The sequence below is a fragment of the Protopterus annectens genome, chromosome 6.part0, assembly GCF_019279795.1.
Source record: "Protopterus annectens isolate FY-2018-M chromosome 6.part0, PAN1.0, whole genome shotgun sequence".
Classification (NCBI taxonomy): domain Eukaryota; kingdom Metazoa; phylum Chordata; order Ceratodontiformes; family Protopteridae; genus Protopterus; species Protopterus annectens.
Window position 1 is genome coordinate 1,484,641,075 of NC_056737.1, and position 20,255 is coordinate 1,484,661,329.

At 36.5% G+C, this 20,255-nt stretch overlaps 1 protein-coding gene across 2 annotated transcripts in view; it reads left to right on the forward strand.

Annotated features, from left to right (window-relative positions):
- KYNU (kynureninase) overlaps positions 1-20,255 on the forward strand; it is a 2,242,792-nt gene that overhangs the window by 1,188,901 nt on the left and 1,033,636 nt on the right. For both annotated transcript variants that reach the window (XM_044074971.1, XM_044074972.1), the window contains 2 exons: positions 14,102-14,173; positions 15,113-15,187. In XM_044074971.1, the coding sequence (XP_043930906.1) occupies positions 14,102-14,173; positions 15,113-15,187 (147 nt within the window). The remainder of the gene's footprint in view (positions 1-14,101; positions 14,174-15,112; positions 15,188-20,255) is intronic.

A 20,255-nucleotide genomic window follows, 5' to 3' on the forward strand; every position in this document is an offset into this window, starting at 1 on the left:
GTGTACCCATGGAACTGGGCAGTGACAGGGTTCTGTTTGTAAAATAGTGCAGCTGTAACACTACCCATAAGGGCTTGAATGATTCATTTTCCTCATAGACTGGAGTGGAAAGGATGCTAACCTTCTGTCAGAACTGTGACCATGACAACTGCATAAATGTATTCAAGTTGGCAATTTTTTTATTAGAATGTTTTTATTGAAGTTGGCTTTGTGACTCTATCTCTCTGTCCCTCTGTGAGTCTGTCTCGTTAAAGCAATTTCAATAAAAACATTTTAATAATGACAGAGGGTCAGTATTTTAATGTTTAAGTAAAGTATCTTACCTCTGTCATTAGCGAGGCACTGCACACACACATTCTATTCTGACATACAGGTGCAGCTGTTCCCTGATTCAGGCAAAAACAAAGTAACATATTATTCCAGTCTAACCTACAGGTGGAGCTGTGCATAAAGTCAAGCAAAAGCTAAATACATGCTATTCCAGTCTGACTTGCAGGTAGAGCTGTTCATAGATTCAGGCAAAAACAAAGTAACATATTATTCCAGTTTAGAAAATGGGTAGACTGTACATCCGTACCCTGATTAGAGAATGATCATTTTCCAGCGGGGAATAAATGTACAAGTCATCATCATCTTCTTTCGGCTGTTCCCGTTAGGGGTCACCACAGCGGATCATCTGCTTCCATTTCTTCCTGTTCTCTGCATCTTGCTCTGTCACACCAACCACCTGCATGTCTTCTCTCACCACATCCATAAACCTTATCTTAGGCCTTCCTCTTTTCGTGTTACCTGGTAGCTTCATCCTTAGCATCTTTTTCCCAATATATTCAGCATCCCTCCTCAGCACATGTCCAAACCAATGTAATCATGCCTCTCTGGCTTTGTCTCCAAACCTTCCAACCTGGGCTGACCCCCTAATATATGTATTCCTAATCCTGTCCACCCTCGTCACACCCAGTGCAAATCTTAACATCTTTAACTCTGCCACATCCAGCTCTAACTCCTGCCTTTTTGTCAATGCCACTGTCTCCAACCCATATAACATAGCTGGTCTCACTACCCTCTTCTAGACCTTCCCTTTCACTTCTACTCTTACTCATCTGTCACAAATCAGTCCTGACACTCTTCTCCACCCACTGCATCCTGCCTGTACTCTCTTCTTCACCTCTCTTCCACACTCACCATTACTCTCAACTGTTGATCCCAAGTATTTAAACATATTCACATTCACCACCTCTACTCCCTGCATCCTCACCATTCCTCTATCCTCCCTCTCATTCACACACATATATTCTGTCTTAGTCCTGCTGACCTTCATTCCTCTTCTCTCTAGAGCATATCTCCACCTCTCCAGGGTCTCCTCCACCTGTTCCCTACTCTCACTACAGATCACAATGTCATCTGCAAACATCATAGTCCACGGGGACTTCTGTCTGATCTCTTCTGTCAACCTGTCCATCATCATTGCAAATAAGAAAGGGCTCAGAGCTGATCCTTGATGTAATCCCACCTGCATTCATTACTCCCACTGCAGACCTCACCGCTCTCACACTACCCTCATCCATATCCTGTACCAGTCTTACATACTTCTCTGACACTCCCGACTTCCTCAAATGTACAAGTAATGCCCGCAAAAACTGCGTCTGCCACTTCATGCCAGCATATCAAGCTGCCGTGGAGCTCAGACTGAGAAAACGTAATGGCCGCCATTATTTTACACTAGCTAAACAGCGATTTTGCTGTTTAGCGAGTGTAAAATTAAAAAAAGAAGTGTGTATATGTGTTTGTGTGTGAAAGTATATGCATGTATCAGTATGAGATAGTGATCGGTTAAGCTACTATTTTATACTGGCTAAGCAGCGCTTCTGCTGTTTAGCAAGTATAAAATAAAAATGTGTGTGTGTGTGTGTGTGTGTGTGTGTGTGTGTGTGTGTGTGTGTGTGTGTGTGTGTGTGTGTGTGTGAGTGTATGTGTGTGTGTGTGTTCACGTGCACATGTGCGTGTGTGTGTGTTTTTGTGTGGGGGTGTGTGTTGGCATATCTGAGAAGTAAATTCAAAAAGGAGAAGTACAAGCACCGAGTCCTGAGGGACACCACTGGTCACTTTCTTATTTTATTAGTAAAACAGGATGGAAGTTACACTGAACTTGGTCAGTGTGTCTACACTGTTGAGAAAACTGCACTGCTGTCTACCTCACTGATGTTTCTGCTTTTTAGATTTTCTTGAAGAAACACAAAATGATAAGAAGATTATGTTCTGTTTGGCAGCTTGTAGTAATATGCTGTACTTAATAGGTTCTTGTCTTTCTAGTCTGCGGTGAGATCAGAAGAGTCACAAGTTTTCATAACACAGATTTGGATACTGCAGCTCATTCCCTACCCTACAAGATACACCAACTCTTTGAGCATCAGCTATTGTCATAACTACTGGTCATACCACTAAACTATACAGATTTTTGCATAAAGTCCAGATTTTTGCCTTATATTTTTGGTCCGTTTTTCATAAAATTGTGATTTTATGGCAAATTAGTGGCAATTTATTATTGACTGAAGTTTGAAAATAATGACATACACATGAGTTTCAGACTTCATACCCATCAGAAAATTCATGCTAATGCAAAACCTATTATTCTATCAACTTTCTAAGTTTGAAGAGCAATATTTAAAAATTGTTCCTATTTTTAGGCCTTTATCCCCCTTTTTTATGGAGTTTTGTCCAAATTTCTTGCTCTAAGAGATTGAGAGGTATGCTACTGGTACTAGAATCTGTTGAAGTGCTGGATTTGTGCACATGAGACTTCAAACATACATGTTTGCATGTATGTGTGTGTGTGTGTGTGTGTGTGTGTGTGTGTGTGTGTGTGTGTGTGTGTGTGTGTGTGTGTGTTAAAGAGATAGAAAGTAAAGGTTGAGAGTGATCTAGCAGTCCCTGTCAACATCATATAAGATATTTGCTTACCTCTCCACCACACCTCTCGGCACAAAAAAATCTGAGCAGAGCCACAAATAATGGCGAAACAAAGGGCAGAAAATAGGGATGGATTTTTAAATATTGCTCTTATAAACTTAGAAAGTTGCTAGAACAACTGGGTTTTCATTAGCATGCATTTTTTCTGATGCAGAGATGTGTGCGTGTGAGAGTGAGTGCATGAGATGACTACTGGCAACAGCAGTAAAAAGTTGTGCATAAAATCAAGCAAAAACTAAATATATGACTTGCAGGTGGAGCTCCTTCACAGCCACAGTCCCAAGCTGTCTTTTCTTCTTACAGCATCTAGGACAGTAAATGATGCATGTAACAGAAAGCTGGATGGCAAAGTTGATAGTATTTATATATATATATATATATATATATATATATATATATATATATATATATATATATGTGTGTGTGTGTGTGTGTGTGTGTGTGTATATATACCTCTCAGTCTCTAATCACAATAAACCAAGACAAAGCCAAAAATAGTGGGAAAGTGAAGGCACAAAAATAAGGATGGATTTTAAATACTGCTCCTAGAAACTTAGAAAGTTGCTAGTACACGGTTTATTTTTATTATTTGAATTTAAATGCTTTTTATTGAAATTGGCTTTGTGGCTATCTCTCTGTCCCTATGTTGTTCATTTTAGTCTTTAAGTGAAACATTGTCTCTTTGTCATTAGCAAGGCAGTACACACACACACACACACACACACACACACACACACACACACACACACACACACACACACACACACACACACAAACACACACACACACACACACACACACACACACACACACACACACACACACACACACACACACACACACACACACACACACACACACACACACACACACACACACACACCCCTGAGAAAGGCTGGCACAGGTTTACTAGCTATGCCCCCTTTTGCCCAGATTATAAGATAGTTATTACTGCCACCAGCCAACTCTTTATCATCTACTTTACGGGCCTTAACACATTCACACTAATAGAGCTCAGGAAGTTTGCACTTACTTCCAATGGATGGAGCCTCAGCTTTTTAATAGAATCAAAGTATGCCCTCACATTTCAAACAAATGTTCATATCTCTGGAACCATAGGGATCATGAAAGAAGTATAAATGGCAAACTCTTCAGTACAAACTATTTTTATAGTGGTAGTATTATTTAGGTTCTAGGTCTTAAATTGAATTTTGTAAGTCACAGAAAGCACAGTAATTATTACATTTGTAATATTTTGTAAACAACTTACAATATCTCAGCAACTACTCAAGTTACAAACATACTGTCAGCAGCATTTTATTCATCTAGCTGAGTGCTTTCATATGAGGCTAAGGAGTTCTGAATGCCTTACTTGTTTGTTAGATATTTAGAAAACTGTGAAAATTATATCTATATAAATTAATATTATAAAAAAAACAACAGTTAATATGTATTTTACTGCACTAGACAGAGGTCAGATATTAACACAGCTGAGTTTGCTATTGTGTAGGCTTTACAATGAAATCTTGTAAAACTTTGTACATAGCATGGTTTTGGAATTATTGATGCAAATATGAACAAGTAAATTTCACATCTAGAAGTGTCAGTAGGAGTAAACTGCAAATGCACCTGGAGGCATCACTTGGATGTAATGAGTTAACAAAAGGTGTCCAATCTTAGTGTGTAATGTTACTATTAATCCAAATGATAGTTTGACCAAGAGCAAGGCTATTAGGAGTAGCCCAAAATGTCACCAAATAAATATGCAAGTACTCTCAGAACTTAAATATATCTCACAAATATCAGCCACAATGACAGATTTAAAAATATTTAATAATAAATAAAAAAGAACAAGAGAATACTCAGTATATAATCACAGTTACACCAGAGTTCAAAATCATATGAAATATTTAAAACAACATTGCAGGACAGTCTCAAATAAATAAAGAAAACATCTAAATTAATCTTAGCTAAATATAGCTTAGCTACATTCCTGACTATATCCAAAAGAAATTACTGTACCCTAGTTAACTTACTTACAGAGCAAGGCAAGTGTGTGGTGAATTGGTCTTCTTGTCAGGTCAAAGATAAAATACAAAATGCTCAATCTCTTTCTCAGAGAAATCTTAAATCAATATCCCAAATATTACTGCTGGGATACTTGTAGAATGACATCATTTCTTGTCATCTGACTTCAGTTCCCAGGCTCAAAACCACATCATTTAACATCTATCTGTGAAAATGCATAAACAAGGGCTCTTCTTAGATGTAAGGCAAATGGTGGAAGTCATAAAATAATTTACATTCCTCCACATTTAAAGACAATTCAAAAAATCTTGTAGTTCTTGCCATTATGTCTCCATTACACTGAAACTGAAAGATAACATCTCTTTTTATGACCCAGCCATGAATCAACTCAATCTCAACTATTCTTCTGAAGTTAACTTATTGTTTGCAGTTTCCATTGTTTAAAAATATGTACATCTAAGCAGTTACAATAGTGTATATACATTATTTCTCAGTATTTTACAAAATATCTCTTCAGAACATGCCTGTACAATATGACATACAGTTCTAATACATCTGTGCCGCAAGCATCTTAGATGAAGCATGTTGACATTCACAAATGACAAATAACTATTTATAAAACTCTAGATAGCTGAGCTAGCAGTCTCCTTCTGTCACACTTCTATATAAATCATATTAATATTCACAAATGACATATAATACAAAATTCCAGCTGTTTGGGCTGGCAGTAGCTCCTTTCATGACACCTCTCCCCCCGAAGACTCAAGCTAATTTTTCAAGTGATCCTTAAGAAATGCTGGTTAAGAGGGTTGAATGTATCTGGGAATACCTTATCCCATTCCCTGTCCTGAGATTCCAGCTGCCTTGGCACTGCTGACCTCAGTACAGTGCTGCACTGTCCTATCATATACCTGCAACCCTAGGCTCCATCATAGTAATTTGAGATTTGACTGGCTGGATCCCTGTAGCCAAAGATCCCTCTAAGACTCCTCCAGCCTCCTATTGCTAGTAGTTATCACCAACACCTCCCTTTCATGGTAAGGTTTCATCATGTTAACATGGTACAATTTGTGCCCTTGCCTCCTACCTAGCAGTTCTACCATGTAGTTAAAATCACTGACCTTCCTTACCACTTTGAAGCATCCCTCTCAAGCTGGCTGCAGCTTGTTGTGTCTGACAAGAATGAGAACAATAAACAGCTGTCCTAAAGCATACTCTCTAGCTTGAGCATTCCTGTCATACTAGACCTTTTTCTGCTGTTGGGCTTCTGCCAGGTTCTCCTGGGCCAAGCCCATGAGTTCCCTAAGCCTTGTCCTGAGGTTTAGGACTTATGCCACAACAGACTCTTTGGGGGATTCGCACTCACTCTCCCACTCATCATGAATCAAATCTAGAGGTCACCTCACCCTGTGCTCATACAGCAACTCAAAGGGTGAACATCCTGTAGATTCCTGGGGCACCTTCTTGTAAGAAAACAGATGGGGCAAATATTTGTCTCACTTCCTCTTAAACTGGTCTGCAAATGCCTGCAGCATGCCCTTTAGTCTAGAGTTTAACTTGTCCACAAGACCATTAGTCTGGGGTTGGGAGGGGATGGTCTTTAGGTGCTTTACATCACAATACTTCCACAGACAAGCCAGCAGGTCTGACATGAAATTGGCAGCTCTGTCAGTCAGTATTTCTTTTGGGAAACTTACCCTGCTGAAAATCTCTAACAAAGTATTTGCCACCTTTTCTACCTCAGTGGAGGATAGGGCCACAGTTTCAGGGTATCTGGTAGCATAATCTACTACAACGAGGATATACTTCTTCCCTGTGGAACTTGGGTACTCAGAGGTCCCACAGTATCCATAGCTATCCTCTGAAATGGCTCCTCAATCACAGGCAAAAGTATCAAAGGAGCATTGACCTTGTCTCCTGACTTGTCTACATTTTGGCACTGCTCAAAGGTCCTGCAGTACCCTGTTACATCTCTGGAAATCCCAGGTCAGTTAAAGTTCTGCATAATGTCTCTTGGTATGCTTTATGCCCATATGACCTACAAAGAGAATATCATGGGCTATGGCTAGTCATGCCAGTCTGTACGCTCTATGCACTACCAAATGCTGTATTCTGTCATCCTCTAGCCCTTCCTCAGGGGTCCACTCTCTATACATTTACCATTTGTCCCAGTATACAGATTCCCCATTCCCTTGAAAATCAGGTGCCTCACTAACTATCTCCCTCAGGCCTTATAATGTAGGGTCTGAGAGCTGAACCTGTCTCAACTATCTCTTTGTAACCCTTCCCAGCTACCCTTCCAGAGGAAGTCTGGCATCGTCTGACAGCGGTGCCTTATTTTCAACCTGGGTACTACTACTCACCTCTGTCCTTGCAGTCACTGTCCAAGGGAACATCAGTACACATTAACAGCTCCTTTCATGGCAGAGACTAAGACTTAACCTTTAAAGTAAAACTTGTTTCTATTAGCCACAATCTCCCCTACTAATTAAGACTGAATGTTTATAAAGTTGTCAAGCAATATCAGCATCAATTTTTTATGAGTAAATCTTTGTGTCATCTGAAATTAATTGAAAACTTAACTCTTATTGTAAAACAGGTGAATGAATGGCTTGACCCTCTACTTCATCCATTAATGTATATAGGCATAGATAAAAACAATAAAGGATGTTGCAGGTCTCTAGTGCCTGCATGTTGGTTTTATGTAGACAAAAGTTATTCTTATTAGTTAGCAAAATCAGTTTAAGATAGCTATCTGCTCTCAATAGTTAACTTTTTAATGTATACTAAAACCCATCTAGCCTGCATTTACATGTATGATGTTACACAATAAAAAGAAAATAAAAACATAATCTGATTGTATTCTAAATTAATGACAGAGGGACAATATTTTAGTGTAAGTAAAATATTGTCCATCTGTCAGTGTAACAATATTTATTAAGACTAAAAAGTAAAACACAAAAATATAAAACAATTTTTTTAAAAAAGAATGCTTTTTATTGAGTCACTCTAAAAAGTAATACATAGGATTGAAGAGTACAAACTTTACAAAACAAACACAGACAAGCTGATGTCAGAAAAACATTTCAGGATGGTTTTGCTGATTCCTGCTACCTCTTGTACCTCATCATCACAATCAGCAAAACCAACCTGAAATCAGCTTATCTGTGTTTCTTTTGCAAAGTTTTCACTCTTTTCCTTTTTTTTTTTTACTTTTTAGAGTGACTCAATAAAAAGCATTATTTAAAAAATATATATTTTTTTATATTTTTATTTTCTGAACATGAATTATATAATCTTGCCCACCTTTTTGCAGGTTCAATGATATTTTAGTAGTAATGTGTTAGGGTTGAGTAAAACAGGGTATTTGTTTAGCAAAACTGAATACTTCAAAAAGGTAAAAGATGAACTTGAGCTAGATGATCGCTATTTTAAATTTGGTGGTTATGTCTTGTTTACATCTACTTTAAATAGTCAATTTTGATATAGACAGCACATGCAGCTTTCTCTTTTATACACAGAGTTAACAAATGCAGCTTGAAACATTTCACATGTTTTAAGTGAATTATGGACAGTAATATGAATAAATAAAATAATGATCTTTTTGTTTATAAATTCGAAATTGAATATAATACCTGGAGTACAGGAATTATCTTATACAATTGCAACTGTGTGCTCTGAGAAGTGTGTAAATGCACTCATTTTTACCTCTCTATACTTTTTATTCTTTTTTATGAAGCCTCAAAAAAAGATAGTTTCTTCAGTCAAATTTACCATCTCACTGCCATGAAATATTTTGCTGAAACTCTAGGTCTTACAATAAAGCCTATAACTCTGGCCAGAAATTTACAAAATTTTTCTCCTGCACAGGGCGATACTTCTTATCACTAAATTGCATGATCACATCCTGCTAACTAAAATAATCAACTTCCTCCAATATTGCTATATCTCATACAAAACAAACATAATCTGGTTTTGCAGACTCAGAAGAAAAGGATTGCTTTGCCTCTAGCATCCATGAATTGGATCTCACACTGCTTGAAGTACAGTTTAATGAAAACATAGTTCAGTAAAAACAGGCTGTTTTATCTGAATATCATTCATTTTTGAGTCTGCTATATAAGCTGGTTTGGGGAACAGAAGAAAATGAAATCCAGGCAAAATGTTAACTGGTTTTAGATGTGCCTGAACTCTCTGATGGACTTGGTCTTGTCCTCTTTTACTAGAATCAGTACATGCAGTCTGGCAAAACTATTTCCAAAAGTTTTGGAGAACTGTATAACTACTATAAGATGCTAGCTATTTAGATGTCATTAAAGTAAATGCTAGCTATGTAGGTACCATGAAAGTAGAAAATGCCATACTAAAAAAGCATATAAAATTGTTGCTGGTTTATAATAGACAAACTGCTCTTGAAAGTTAAAAAATCATGCTAAAAAAATATATAAAATCATTGCTGATTTATAATAGATAAACTGCTCTTCTTTAAAATGACTCATAGAAGCACTTGTTAACTGCTGTTATCATGTATACGTGCATTTCTTGTAACCCACATAGAGCTTCAGGAATATGCTGTAAAACACTTGAGCTTGATGAATATTAAATCATTTGTCTACGTGGTTATTGTACATGGCAATGTTTTATAAGCATGTAGCAAATCATGGCACATGACATTTTATAAATACATAAATACTGGAATTTAGAAAACAACTGTCAAATTATGCCTTCCATAACCGAACAGAAATCATGGGCAGTATCATGTCAGTTTACTGTTTATAAAATTATATTTCCAAAACTGATAACATTTTGTGTGGGATTTCTCCAACATGTTGTTGAAGTTTGATATTAGAAGGTGTTTCAAGTCGTAGAGGAGAGTAGATGACACATCTGTGGATACACTGGTAAAAATCAATCTCAGAGTTTTGTAGTAACTCTCAAGAAGAATTGAAACTAGGCTGCTGCACTGGCATAGAGGGATAAAGCCCAAACTATGTGATAGTTGACCCAGTTTCAATTAGTGGATCAGGTGGTTCCATCCTGGGTGGGAGGACATTTGTGACTGATTCTTCCTTAAGGGAGGAGTAGTTCAAAGAGGAGATTGGCCCTAGTATTTAACTGGTGAGCATGGGATGCAGAACAGAGAAGTGGGTAGGGCATTTAAAGACTCCCTCCTCAGGATGTAAACAAAGAAGACCAAGCCACCAGGACACCCTTAGGATCCATGAACAGCCCCATTGATATCAGAAAAATCCACATGGTTAGTACACCAAGTGTGAATGTGGGACACTGAGGGCCAGGTCAGTAAAATTATTTCCCAAGGGAAACCAAAAAAGAAGAGTGAAAACTGACTGTGCCCCAAACACTGCACCTCTCTGGTGTGGGACAGTTCTGTAGCTTTCTGTACCTTTCTGTACTATCACCATCTTGCTAGCTAGAACAATGTAATGACTCGCGCAGGAAACAGAAAGAACATTGCTGCCCACAGAATTCGGGTTTTGGAGGCATTCAAGCATGTATATTTGTAACAAAGTAAGAAATAGTAATAATGAAATGAATGTATATATATATATATATATATATATATATATATATATATATATAAAACATGACTTCATAGCCCACATGCTCATATCAAGCTTTTTGGTGAATGAAGGGCTACTGCTGTGCTAAGAGGATTAGTAATAAACACTGAAAGTCTGAGCAGAAATGTGATTTTGTAAAACAATAATTCAAAATGGCTGAGCACAGAAAATTAGAGACATAAACTGTACTACTGCCAGATGAGGGGCTAGTACTAAATCCGTTAGAACCACCTTTTAATGTAGTTCAACAGTCTCAGGAGAAAAATCTACATTATTCAAATCCCACTAAAGAACCTAAGTAGAAAGTATTTTCAAGTGCTAGTAAAAAGTATTATATGAAACTATTCAAACATAATTAATCATTACTCTGGTACTGAAGCAGTAGGAAGGAAGGAAGGAAGGAAGAAAGACACATATGTGTGGCCTCTTTAGTTTTAACATGATAAACCACAGAGATACTTGCCTGATTTCAAGATATTTACAAAGAGATTGCATAATGTTCCTATATTTTGTAAAAACAAATATATATTATGTAAAGCAGCAGAAGTTTGTCAGTGAAAATATTGATAGAAAAACATCTAAAATGAAAAATATTTAAACACAAAATATTGACAAAAATCTAACTACATTCAAAACCAGTTCTTTTGATTGAAACATATCTAAACTGAAAAATGTTTAAACACAAAATATTGACAACATTTAACCACATTCAAAACAATGTTTTTCTTATTTAAAATACCAACTCCAAGGTCATATTACAGTGGGGAAAAGGCATAAACCCTTCCCTAGTATAACTTCCATTTTGTCAATGTTTTCCTCTTTAGATGTTTTTCAGTTTAGAGTTTTTTTTCAGTCCAGATATTTTTCTGTCGATCTTGTGCTGTTTTAAGTCATTTAGGTAATATATGTTCTATAGTCGTTATGCAAGTGACTTGAAAATGGAGTCTACATTATATTATCAAAAAGACACTTCAACGAATGGCACTTATATCGAAAATGCCATTCAGCGAATTCGCTCTTCCCCCGCTAATTATATACACCAACTCTGAGATTGCACTTCCTTGAGGAAAGGGCAAATTTTCAGATCATCGCTGTACCACGATCTCACTATGAACAGTTCGCTGAACAGCATTTTCAATGTAAATGCTGTTTGCTGACTTGTCTTTTTGATAATATAATATAGACCCTTGAAAATAGGTAAACTGATTGCGTGTGTTACAGATAGGGCATGTCTACAAAAGAACTTAACGAAATTGGCCATTTCGGCACAGGAGAAAAATATGCTGATAAATGCATCAAAAACTAATCATATGAGATTTGGGAGACATAAATTGAAAGTTGTGATTGAAACTGTAGATTAACTTAAGGATTTCATTAAATGGGTAGATCCAACTTTGAGTTTTTTTAATCATATCAACCAATTGGTTAATGATAGTTATTGAAGAATAGGTTGTATAAAAATATTTATAAAGTCTAGGAAATCAGAAATGGTGAAGTCATTGTGAGTTATATTAGATGCAAACTTGAGTATGGAATATTAGGGTCTATATTATGTTATCAAATAATTACAACATCAAACATTATATGGCGGGGATGCAGGGGGGCTTGCCCCCCTTCATAAAATGTTCAGGTAAGTTTTTCCTTTTTTTTAATTTTTTTAATTTAATTTTCGAATACTTGCAACTTCGAACTTATGGTGTCGACCATATAACGTTTGATGTTGTAAGTATTCAATAACATAATATAGACTCAATAACAATATGGAAATCTTATAAGAAAAAGGTATGAGTAAACAGGAAAGCGTACAGTGGAAATATTCCAAGGGTATACATGGATGTGAAAATTTAAGTCATTATGAAAGAATAAAAAAATCTGAACTTGTACAGTATCTCATATAATATTTAAGAGGAGACCTTATTCAGGCATACAGGGGATTTAGAAACAGAGACATCTGCCTTTGGGAATACTTTGTGTTATCAAAAAGTAGTACAGAATCATCAGACAACTTATGCAGAAGTTTCTATAGGAATGACAAGTGTATTAATTGATTCTCTGTGAGAGTAGCTGGTACATGGGAAAATACTACCAAATTACATTAAAGCAATATTAGGTTAGATATTTTTAAGAACAACCTGTATACTTATGATGGGACCAATTTTTTTGGTATATTGGTAGACTAGAAAGGCATTATTGCCCGTGGTTGAAATATTTGTATGTTTGAATGTATATACACATGCCCTGTGAAAGTGGCATAATGCTGTTACATTTCTACAAGGATTTTTTCCAGAAAGAACTAACTGTACAGTACTAGAAAGCCTAGGTGCAGTATATCACAGTTTGTAATATGTAATAAACCAAATAAAACTGTCTTCATCACAACATACGGTACAAGCCTGTATAATAAGCATATCAAAAGGAAGTTAACTAACTGAAGTCTTCGATATACCCCCAAAGGGATGGACAAAGTTTAGTTTACTCTATAAAAGAAACCTTTTCCACTAGTGATGTAGAGAGATAAAGCCCTGACCATGGCCCTGCAGACCCAAGTTTATTTAGTGGGTCAGGCTACTGATGGAGTGGCAGGGAGTATGGGCATTACTATCTTGGAGGTTGAGGATGTTGACATGCATGCCTCCTGTGATGATCACTAGTGGAGGCCGGGGACTTCATATGATGGGAGATGTTGTCCATTGAGGAGGCAGATGATGGGCATGGCTCAGATGCTGCAGAGGTGAGGTGATACACCTCAACATTCACATTGCATGCCCATACTTTGAACATAAACGCAAGTACTAGCAGGGGATTGGGGCACAAGTAAGTCATTCAGAAAAAAAAAAAACAGCTAATTGACTAGCAACACCCCACCACTGTTGCTTTTATGATCCTGTCTGGCTCCAGCAAAATTTGGTAATAGTGTAGGGGATCTGGCCAGCTGGCAGACCCAAGGATGAATGTGGGTCACTGGGACAGCTGTCCAGATGAAGTAATGGGACCCAGGGGAAAAAAAAACTTCGCAAGGTGGTCTGGTTTCCTCCCACATCCTGGTGATACATCATAGGAGAACTGACAATTCTCCAAATTATATATAGATGTGCATGCTAAATGAGCATTTGTATATGTTTCCTGCAAGGCTTTGGAGTCCTGTTGAAGAAAACCTTCTGCAAGCAAAGCTTCTTGATTTTCAGAATAGATTTCAGCTCCACCATGACCATACACTGGATAATGTAGCTAAGACAGATGAATGAATAAAGGATTAAAAAAGAATATACTGAAGATGATGTGAAACAAAATTATTTTGACAGTGTGTCATATACAACATTTCTAAATAAACTTCAAACCACTTCAAGCTAAATTATATACTTTGATTTGTACATGAGCTATTACAACATGGCCTAACATGAAATATTGTTTCCTACTTCCACTTAGTTATCAGAGATTAACATGAAATGGCATTCCTTATTTTTATAGCTAACCTATAATGAGTGAATATATTTTATGAAATTTCTTTTTTTAAATATTTCCAGCTGTCATTTTACAAACCTACTTCAACTCGATGCAAGATTCTACTGGAGGCCAAAGCATTTCCCTCTGATCACGTAAGGCATATTTTATGATACATTCTACATATACTGTCCTTTGAACCTGCTGTTCTGTTATAGATTATTAGTTTTGGACTGCATCAGAATGGCATTTATTGTTGATACTGCCCAAGTGGTCAGTTATATTAACTAAAAATTGTAGGTCTGAGAAGCAGTGACTTCATTACATTTCTTAACTACTCCTGAACTGTGAGTCTTTTCCTTGCTTTTTCAAATGAGAAATAAAGGGCATTTTGCTAAAAGACTTTGAGCTGTGACATTGATTTATTACCCTTTTAAAGATTTTTAGCAATGTGCAGTACTAGCAAACCACTGATGGTGTGTATTTTTATTAATTCATTCCTTCTTGTTAGTTTTTGGCCCAAAATCAATACGGACCAAAGTCACATTTAACAAATGCATATCCCTAGGCACACATGAGAATGTTTGCTGTTTCTGTTTTCATGTCAACTGCAATTCAAAGTGCCATTTTGATATGTCACCACAACAGGAATCTTTCTGCAATACTATATGCCACAGCTACATACAGCTACATTACTCAATGTCTGTAGGAAGCTCTTGAAGTTTATTTATTTTTTCTTATTTGTTTTCCTTAGTGACTGGGGCACTACATTCGGAAATGAGGGAAAAAGAATCACTGACTTGTCACAGTGGTTTTGGCAGTTCTGATTCAAGTGCATCTCTGTCTGCAACACTGTTTGAATAGTATCCAAAGATCAGTTCCCCTAAATCCGATCAGAATGCTGATTTATTTAAAGCACACAACTTTATTCCACATTGCTTAACATTCTTTTCTAAATAAAGGACAACTCTTTTTACCATGGTATCACTATTTTGGCTGTATTTACCATATGTTAACTGCAACATAGCTGTTCACTTCAGCTGTGACTACTTTACATTTGAAATAATTTGTTTAAAATATTTATTTTCCCCTAGTATGCTGTTGAGTCCCAAATACGATTTCATGGTTTGGATCCTAAGGAAAATATGTTATTTATACATCCACGACAGGTCAGTTTGAAACATGTTCTTCTAATTTGCATGTAATAATCACTAAATGAAATGATTTCTAGCTAAACAAGAAACCAGCATATGAATAGTGCATTTGATGAACCTGTCAGTTGTGTGAACAAAAACAATCTTCATGTGACCTAGAAATAAAAATATTTGCTAAATTGTCCTTTTATTTTTGCAAAAAAATGTGCATGAGAAATTCATTCATAATTCTGCCAAATAGCCAGCTCATTCATAAAGCTGCAAACTTAGGTTGTGATAGATGATTCATACTGCAAAGTCTCTCATGTTTTCCTATATTAATAGTAAATAACATTAGTCACTACCTGACTATATCTTTCTGTGCAGTATATAATCTCTACCATACCTGTCCATATCTTTGTGTGTTTAGTATATGGTACTGAACCCCACCAGGTCTGCACATAACTTTGCATAGAGAGCATGGCAGTAATTTCCATCATGTCTGCCCACAACTTTATATTTATTATATGGTACTGACTTCTACTATGTCTGCTCACAAATGTGCTTATTGTATATAGGTTCATAGGCTCATATGTGTGCAGTAGGCTAATGACTACAAGGGCCCTTTTTAGCCTAGCCATGCATCCCATGGCTACCAATCTCCATGTCAGCCCATAACCTTGCATATAATATATATTATTCTCTACCATGTCTGCCAATGTCTTTGCCTATAGCATGTAATAGCAATCTCTACCATGTCTGCTCATATCTTTGCCTGTAGTATATAATAACAATCACTATCATGTCTGCCCATATCTTTGCCTGTAGTATATAATAACAATCCCTATCAGGTCTGCCCATAACTTTGCCTATAGTATATAACATAAACACCTCCGCTAGCATGTACCATAAAGGGTCTCCTCCTCTGTATGTATCGTAACACAATAAAAACGTATATTCCTCAGATAAAAAACGAATTTATTAGACAAACAGTAACCAGTAAGACGTGGAGAAGAGGTGTATAGTATATAACAACAATCTCTACCATGTTTGCCCATATCTTTATATTTAGCATCTGATACCAATCCCACCCATGTCTGCCCATAATTTTGCCTATAGTATATAACAACAACCCCTTCCATGTTTGCCCATATCTTTATATTTAGAATATGATACCAATCCCACCCATGTCTGCCCAAAACTTTGAATTCAGTATATGATACCGATCCACACCATGTCAGTCCATAACTTTGTATATTCTATATGATACTGCTCCCCACCATGTCAGTCCATAACTCTATATATTCCATATGATACCGATCCCCCACCATGTCAGTCCATAAATTTGTATATTCTATATGATACCAATCCCCATCATGTCAGTCCATAACTTTGTGTATTCTATGATACCGATCCTCACCATGTATGCCCATACTTTTGTGTTTAGTATGTGATACATTCTTTACCATACCTGCCCATATCTTTGCATATAGTATATGATACCATCCCCTCATCTGCCCATAGTTTTGCTCTTAGTATATAGGTCTGATTTCCACCATGCTCATAACTTTGCATATATCATATAAAGCCAATCCGTGTCATGTCTACCTTTGTCTTTGCATTCATTATAAGACAAAGAAGAAGTAGAAATATAACCATCAGCATAATGGACTACTCGAAGACAACAAAACTTTATTCCAGTTCAATAAAGGAGGTTAAGCGCTTTCATCCCCCAGTGTAGGGACTTCCTCAGAGCAATTTATTCAACACCAATCCAGCCCTTAAATACAGTTAAATTGCAATTAAAATCAACTATCAATTAATTAATTAACAATTAAAACGTATTATTAAAAATAAATGAAACAACATTCTTAAATACTAAAATCTAACTCAATTGAGACATTGGCTTAAAATATTAACCTAAAATGTTCTTACGTTTAAGCACACGAGTAATACTAACATTTTCATTTATGCCCGGGTATTTGGTTGTGTTTAACTGCAATTGCCATTTAAGCTTACACATATCTTGATATACATCTAACACTCTACCCTGCATGTCTTTTTCTATTTGCTGTAATACTAGAAATCCAAAAATATGATCATTGTGCGACTGTATATGCCTACTTAAAGTATTAGTATACTTTTTCTTCTTAATATCTAATATATGTTTACAGATTCTCTCTTTAAAATGCCTACATGTCTTCCCAATATAATATACTGGTCATTTATAACCCTTTGCCATGTAGATCACATTTTTGGTTTGACAGTTAAAATGGCCCCTAATAAATATGTCCCTACTATTCAAATTTAACCTGTCCTTAGTTTCTAGAACATGGGGCAATATGTACACATTGGACACTTAAAATTTCCTACTATTCTGTTGGAATTATCTTTATCTAACTTGCTACCCATTTCTAATATATTTTTAAATGACCTATCTGTCCTATATACAGTTTTCGGTGTTGAGGCTGTATGTGAATTTCTTACTAGTGAGGTCGAAATGGCCACAGCAAGAGTGCAAAATATTTGTGCTTTATTAGAAATTGTTTTAACTAAAATTTTTTTAATATTTGATAATGATCCATTTCTACAGTTGTCTGGTGTGGCCACGGGAACACCCGTGGCCTACGCGAATATAGTTCTTCATCAATGGGAGAAAAAGTATGTTTTTAATAATGAGAATGTATTATGTCAGAAAGCAGAGCTGTATTTAAGATTTGTAGATTGTTTTTTTTAGTGTGGAATGGCACAGCTGAAGAGTTACTGGACTGTGTTGTTTATTTAAATAACACCACTGAATTCCTTGAATTTCAGATGAGCCACTCTTATAGTGAAATAGTTTTTTTAGATGTGCATTTAGAAAAGAAAATGGATAAAACAGAGACAAGTATACATAAGAAAAATGTACACGTGAATAGATATGTACATAGGCAAAGCTTGCATGCCCCCCCATATTATTCAAGGAATCGTCAAAGCACAAATGTGCAGTTAGTAGGCTGAATACAGATGATATACAGTTTAGTGAGCAAATGGATGAGATGGTAGGTGAGTTTGTGAGTAGTCACTATAGTCATGTGGAGGTATTAAAAATAGCAAATGATATGAAACAAAGTAGAAGTAATGCTATGAAACCGATTTTTAAAGAAGGGGAAGTAGCCACAACTGATGCAAATGAAAAGAATGACAAAATTAGATATGTCACTACCTATAGTTTAAAAACAGAACAAATAAAGAAAATGATACATAAGAATTGGCCTATACTCATGGCAGCACCTGAACTACACACTATACTAGAGGCTAGAGCCTTTTTCATATAGAAATCTTATGAGTTTAAAGAGCAGGTTATGCTATAAAGACTTTAAGGACATAACAAAAGTAAGGTTGGGCGATAAACCTGGTACATATGGGTGTATGTACTGTAGTTGCTGTGACAACATTATTAAGCACAACAGTGACAAATGTGTCCACCGAGTGTTCAATAAGTAGTTTAAATTTAACTGTGTTGCTACCTGTAATAGTGTTAATGTGGTCTATCTTGCTACATGTGAAAAATGTGATTCATTTTAGAGAGGAAAGACCACAAGGAAATTAAAAGAGTGCACAACAGAGCATAAGTCAGAAATAATGAGAATAATGCACTGTTTAAGCACATCATGCATAACGGTGTGATCATAGCTTTAAATACAGAGTGATAGATAGTCTACAAAAGGGACCTAGAGGTGGTGATTTTAATATTTTTTTAGAGAATAAAGAATATGAGTGGATTTTCAGGTTCCATGCATATTTAGAACCTGGTTTAAACAATGTAGTCAGTATCAAACCTGTGCTTGTTAAAATGCAACAGCAACATTTGTAATGTACACCTTTGATGATGTTTTAGAAAAGTTTTAATTGTTGGTATAGTGTGATTTGTTGGCTGTGGTCACATATTACCTTTTGGATCCTATTTAAATGTATTGTAATGTGATATGTACTGTTTTAGCACTGAGGAAGGTTGTTTAACCAAAAGCTTTGCTGCATTAAAGTCTGTTCTTCCTGAAGGTGGATCCTTGTTTTCATATAGGCACCATGTTACCATAAGTTAGGAAGTGAAGAGAATTATTAGAAGTAGGTGACTGTTAATTAATTTGCTAGGTGGTTATTGTATGAGAGGTAAAGAGGGGAAGGAAAGAATGAAAGGAGAGTAAGGAGAGGAAAGAAAGTAATGTGGGAGGGAAGGAAGGGTTTGGGTGGGGTGATTGCACAGACAAGACCAGCTGCTGTTTACGTAATGTTTAAGAGTTCTCTTGAATTCATGGACATGGGCAATGTTTCTGAGGGTCAGAGGGAGCTTGTTCTATGATAAAGCACAAAGGTAGCTATAGAGATTTTGTCCAATAGATTTTCTAGGCTTGTGAATCTGTAAGATACATTGATAGAGCTTCTGAGGGATCAAGGTGGGTTGTAGAGGGAGACAAGACAGGGCAGGTTAGGGCAGATGGAGGCCTTCTTCAGGATAGAATGAATGATGAGAAGTTTCAGAAATAATTGGGAAACTCAAGCCAGTTGAGAGTGTTGAGAGGATGACAGTGGTGTGATTTTTAAGGGCAGATTAGCTGAAACCTTGATACTTTGTTGTAAGTAGTTCTGAGTTTGAAGAGTAGAGAGGACTGTGGGTTAGTTAAGATTTGTGAGCCATAGAATAGGTGAGAGAGAAGGTAAGCTTGGGCTAGTGAAATTCTGGAGTTAGGTGTGAGAAATATTTTATTTCTGTACAGAAGGCCAAGCTTTTGGTGGGTTTTCTTGATACACTGATGTACATAGAGGTCAAATTTAAGTTGGTCATCTATGAGTGTTCCAAGGAGTGTGGTTTGGATATCAGCTGTTATAGTGTTGTTGTTAAAGGAAAAGATGGTGAAGGAGGATTTAATATGATAGAGGGATTTAGGAAGGAAGAAAAGAAGTTTAGTCTTTTTAGGGTTGCGTATGAGTTGGTTGTCAGAAAGCCATTCTTCAGAGAGGCTGAAAAATGTTTGTCTCAGGGTGAGCAGGTCAGAGGGGTTGTCAGTAGTGGAGATGATTGAGGAGTCATCTGTGTACTCTGTGGGATGACTGAGGACAGGAA